Genomic DNA, 5,503 nt, shown 5'->3' on the forward strand with positions numbered 1-5,503 from the left:
GTCTCTCTCTCTGTATATATATATATATATATATATATATATATATATATAGAGAGAGAGAGAGAGAGAGAGAGAGAGATGGTCATGGCCTTTTTGTTTACCCTATTTTGTCGAAGTCTAAAGATGCACAGATGACTGCAGGCTTGCACCAACACAGCCACCGCTGTCATCCTTTAGAGGGACCTCATGGGCCCACTGTATCTGGTTGTCTCACAGGTACTAGCTAAAGACCCCTCCTTCTAAACCCTCACAAGGAAGAAGAAAAGAGTAAGAAGAAGGAAAAGAAGAAGAGAATAAAGGAGAGAATAAAAAAAGAGTGCTGCTATCTGCTTCTGATCTATTTCAATGGCTTCCATCAACAACTGGTTGGGCTTCTCCCTCTCTCCCCAACAGCTCCCTGCGGACGCCCTCCCTCAACCCCAACACCACAACCCTCAACGCCTCATCTCCGGAGACTCTTCCGGCATGGCTTATGCTGCTGTTGAAGATATCTCCAGCGAGGTTTCCGGCGACTGCTTCAATATGGGCACTGACACTGATGCTCCTACCATGCAAAACCCTTTTGGTATTTTGGAAGCTCTGAATAGGAGCCACCAAACTCAAGGTTTCTCGCTCTCTCTCTCTCTCTCTCTTTCCTATATTTACATTTGTATATGTATGCTGGTTTGCAGAGTGGAATACCACTAATGCCTTCAAAACAATGGAAAGCATGTCTCTTGTTGGTGGAAGTAGCGCCACCAATAACGTGAACCATGATGCACCTAAACTAGAGGACTTTCTAGGTGGTAGCAATGGTGCCGGAGACGGCGCCACGGAGCCCATGTACTCAAACACAAGCCACTCGTTCGGCAACGGAGAACCCAAGCTATCCGGCTGCGAAGCGCTAACTTCTTGCTCGTACGAGCAGAATTCCGGCGACTACATATTCTCCGACTGTTCTCTGCAACTTCCGGCCACCTCTAGCGTGAACAATTCGATCGGTTTGTCGATGATCAAGTCATGGTTGAGGAACCAACCTGCACCAGTGGAGAACAAGAGCGGTTACAGCAGCAGTTCCAGCAACACCACCGCTGCGGCAGCCGGGAACCTTCAGAACGTGCAATCGTTGTCACTGTCGATGAGCACCGGATCGCTGTCAAGCTCTTCGGCACTGGTCCGGGTGGCCGGTGCTGCAGGAGGCGGAGAGAGCTCGTCGTCGGATAACAAACAGAAGGGTTTGGATAGCCAGAGTGGTGCAATAGAGCCGGTTCCTAGGAAGTCCATTGACACGTTTGGCCAGAGGACTTCCATCTACCGTGGTGTTACAAGGTTCTCTTGCTAACACAACATATTAGAAAATGGGGAAGAAAACCTTCATTCTTTGTAATCATATTCTTCTTCTTCATTGTTATTATTGTTGTTGTTATTGTTATTGTGATGATAGGCATAGATGGACTGGGAGGTATGAAGCACACTTGTGGGATAACAGTTGCAGAAGGGAAGGGCAGACTCGTAAGGGAAGACAAGGTACATATATTGTGTTAATTTTTTTTATCACTATCCATTGTTCTTCTGTCTCCGGCTTGTGTTTTCTGACCTTGTCGATCTCTCTTTTGCATATTTTGAAACATGTGTATCATTCAAATGGGTGCAGTTTATCTTGGTAAGCAAAAGTTCGGATCATGGTTGTTTTCCATTTGTATTTGATAGATAATATCACTAGAGGGTTCACCAACATCTCTCATTGTAAATATTATCTTTGCTTTTGTGTTTTTTTTGGAGTAGGTGGCTATGATAAGGAAGAGAAGGCAGCAAGAGCCTATGATTTAGCTGCACTGAAGTATTGGGGCACAACTACAACTACTAACTTCCCGGTTAGATACACTTGCTACTCTTGGAATAGATGTTGGATTTCTGAAAAAAGATGCCTCCAATATCTGCTGCATCCTTTTATTCTTGAAATAATATTTTCGTCTATATGAATGGTATTTTTCTCTTTTTTTTTTTGATATATGGACATAGAGTGTTAACTGCATGCGTTTCCAGCTTTAGATTCCTTTTTTGGGTAAGAAAGGTGGGGATTTCGTATAGTCTGCTTTCAGGCTGTGAAAAAAGAATCTTTTTTGTCTGTTTTTCAGATAAGTAATTATGAGAAGGAGCTGGAGGAAATGAAGCACATGACCAGGCAGGAATATGTAGCATCTCTGAGGAGGTGACATGATATGTGCACTCATTCATTTGAAATAGTTATTGAAACTATATCTATTATAATGCATTAGAATTAGGAAATCTGAAAACTATTTACATTGTTATTCTTCTTTTATAAATGCAGGAAAAGTAGTGGCTTTTCGAGGGGTGCATCAATTTATCGTGGAGTTACAAGGTATTAGTTCTCAGATGAGTCTTCCAAAAAGGGTTTATGTTCATTTGGAAGTAAAAATAGCTTTTGTGGGCTATTTCCTTGGTAATTTCCCAGTAATGCTTTTTTTTCAAGTACCCTACAGAGTTTCCTATTATTTTAATACGATATGCATATTTTGGACCACTTTTTTGCAAGAAAAGCAAAGAACCTATTTATACAAAAGCCGCTTGAAACGAGTCCTATCATCCTTTTTGATGAATGCAGACAAGATGTGTATATTTTCGTCACTTTCATTAAGAAGGCTGAAAACCCTTATAATTCCAGCTCTAACATTTGAATGCTAATTTCCATCTTTCTATACCAATTTTTTTTCCATCTAGTTTCTCCGTTGAGCTGTTTTCATAATTTCCATTCGACGTTTGTAAAGAAAAAAAATCTTTATAAAATGTGAAAGAATGATAATTAACATGCGAATATTCTAGTGAAACCTATCTGATAGAGCCATAAGATGAGATAAATTCAATCCTCTATTTTTTATTTAAATATGATTTTATATTAATTCATGGACACTTAGATACACTACATTTTTATCGGATGAGCTAAATACATTACATTTGATTATACTAATAAATAAAAAATAATAATGTACAGGCATCATCAGCATGGAAGGTGGCAAGCCAGGATAGGAAGGGTTGCTGGAAACAAAGATCTTTACTTGGGAACTTTCAGTAAGTTAAAACAGATTCTGATTGATGTAACCTCTCTCTTTCTCTCTCTCTCTCATACAGTTTTTCATAACAGGTACCCAGGAGGAAGCAGCAGAAGCATATGACATCGCTGCTATAAAATTCAGGGGCCTGAATGCAGTTACTAATTTCGATATGAGCAGGTATGATGTGAAAAGCATCCTAGAGAGCAGCACCTTGCCCATTGGGGGAGCAGCCAAGCGTCTCAAAGAGGCAGAGTCCACAGAAACAAGTGTAGATGGTAGGAGAACTGACTCAGACAACCTCTCCTCCAGCATCACAGACACCATGAATGACTATCCCTCCCACCATGGTTGGCCTATCATAGCCTTCCAGCATCCCCAGCCTCTCAACCAACACTACTCTTTTCTTGCACAACAAAGGAATTGGTGCAAACAGGAGCAAGATAACCCCACCACACACAGTCTTCAAGACCTGCAACAGCTCCATCTGAACAACACCCACAATTTCCTGCAGCCATACAATCTCATGAGTCTGGACACCTCTTCCATGGATCAAGGCTCAAGCTCGGCCGTTAACTATCAAGGCATCATGAATGGAGCCGGCGGTCTAGTTCTTCCCTTGAATCCAGCAGCAATGGCTGATCATAATCAAGCAAGTTTTGGAGATGGTGAAATCAAGAAGTTGGGAGCTTTCAACTATGATAACATACTAACAGTGGACCCTTATTCGAGCCGCAATCTCTATTATATTTCACAGCAGCAATCAGCAAATCTCGTGAAACCCGGCGACAACAGCTATGACCAGAGCTCAAGCTGTAACAATTGGGTGCCAAATTCAGCTCAACCAATGGCGCCAAGATCAAACCTTTCAGTATGTCATGCAGCTCCTATTTTTACAGTTTGGAGTGACACATGATACTTAGGATTATAACAAACACAGAGAGAACACAAGTTACATGCATATAGAGAGACAGAAGTAATACTGATATATAGATGAGCAGACACAACACGATTTAGTTTCTGATTTTGCTTATCTCACCTTTTATTTTTCTTGTTCAAAGGAAGACAGGGTTTTTGAATTGTGGATGAATTTGGTTACTGAAGTTCTTTATGGCATTTGGGATCTTTTGCGATCTCATGTGCTGTGGTTTTGGGGACTTCAGTTTTGATGGTATACTCCCTTTTTAACAAAGGGCAGGTTATGGTATACTCCCTTTTAACATGTAACACCCGGTTTTTTGTAAATTCCAATAAGAAGCATACAGGAAGAAATTTTTTAGTTTTCTCACGTTATCTTGTGAGACCATTATCATATATAGTCTTTGTTTGTTTTTTTAGTACGCTTATGCTTTTTGTTTGCCATGTATTTCAATTCTAGATTCCAGTGTACTTCAATTCGGCATCATTGAGCAGCCTTGCCTATGGAGATGTAACTTGGCCCAGTGTATGCATGTGCAATCTTCTGCTCATGTGCATGCGCTTGTGTGCAAGAGAGAGAGAGAGAGAGAGAGAGAGAGAGAGAGAGAGAGAGAGAGAGAGAGATGATCGTTGACTAGGCATCTTGGCTTATTCTTTGGTACTATCCTCGAGTCATTGGCTACCTTGTCTAAGAGTTAAACCAAATTTGTATATATATATATATATATATATATATATATATATATATATATATATATATATATATATATATATATATATATATATATATATATATATATATATAGTAAAAATGAATCGGGCCATTAGGCCTCGGCCGGATGCAGGTCCAGGTCAGCTGAGCCTCTCAGGCTCTGCATGCTACAGAACATGTTTGAACAAGCTTAATAGACCTCTGAATGCGTTTGATATCTAGTCTTACCTGCTAGCATTGAACCCACTAACAACCCATTATGGTAGGGCTGTTATGAATTTCAAGTTTCAAGGGGAACCAGGTGTAATATATTATGAGTCCTCTTGGTTCACGCCATTCCATGACCAGCTAGTAGTGCTGGTGCAATCCAAAGTTTTATATGGTGTGATTTTATAATCCTCAGTTTACTGATTAATTATCTCTGCATGATATGAGCATATTCTCCTTGGCACGTGAAAACCAGATGGGGAGCGAAGGGTGGGTCAACCTAAGTCAAACTAAGTAAACAAGACCTGGTCTTAGGCTTGGTCAACATGACATCTATAGATTTTTGCATGTTTAATATTTTCAAGTAATTGGTCAATGTCAAATACAGAGGCCGGTAAAGCATTTCCACTTGGTCAGGTAACATCTTCACAAGGCTGCGACTGCCATTCCCACTCAAAGCCATGGAGACACAAAATGCTGTCTTATGAGATTAGCCAGGTGCACCATCTTTGCTGATAAAATGAGCCAAATGAAGCCGTAATTTCTTCTTGGTCTATATATGCCATAAGAAGACTCCCAGTAGCCATTAGTTTGCCTTTTTTCTTTCAGTAATCGA

General features: G+C 40.5%; 1 protein-coding gene across 1 annotated transcript; it reads left to right on the plus strand.

The window, feature by feature from the left end:
- Nucleotides 1-345: 345 nt before the first annotated feature.
- Nucleotides 346-4,219, plus strand: LOC149829893 (AP2-like ethylene-responsive transcription factor BBM2). Its single transcript, XM_090015330.1, has 10 exons — nucleotides 346-604; nucleotides 672-1,308; nucleotides 1,424-1,506; nucleotides 1,634-1,642; nucleotides 1,765-1,853; nucleotides 2,118-2,191; nucleotides 2,312-2,362; nucleotides 2,993-3,069; nucleotides 3,143-3,921; nucleotides 4,112-4,219. Exons 1-10 carry the CDS (start codon nucleotides 346-348, stop codon nucleotides 4,217-4,219), a joined length of 2,166 nt encoding a protein of 721 aa, XP_089871456.1.
- Nucleotides 4,220-5,503: the final 1,284 nt, after the last annotated feature.

The sequence above is a fragment of the Nuphar pumila genome, chromosome 8 (genome assembly GCF_984573655.1).
Source record: "Nuphar pumila chromosome 8, dmNupPumi1.hap1.1, whole genome shotgun sequence".
In the NCBI taxonomy this organism is placed as follows: Eukaryota; Viridiplantae; Streptophyta; class Magnoliopsida; order Nymphaeales; family Nymphaeaceae; genus Nuphar; species Nuphar pumila.

What these genes read in the sequence shown, in the direction of transcription:
- LOC149829893 (XM_090015330.1), top strand. Translation starts at nt 346, where the DNA reads ATGGCTTCCATCAACAACTGGTTGGGCTTCTCCCTCTCTCCCCAACAG. An exon ending in CTACAACTACTAACTTCCCG is followed by an intron (nt 1,854 to 2,117) that starts GTTAGATACACT and finishes TCTGTTTTTCAG; the next exon opens with ATAAGTAATTATGAGAAGGA. An exon ending in CGCCAAGATCAAACCTTTCA is followed by an intron (nt 3,922 to 4,111) that starts GTATGTCATGCA and finishes TCTTGTTCAAAG; the next exon opens with GAAGACAGGGTTTTTGAATT.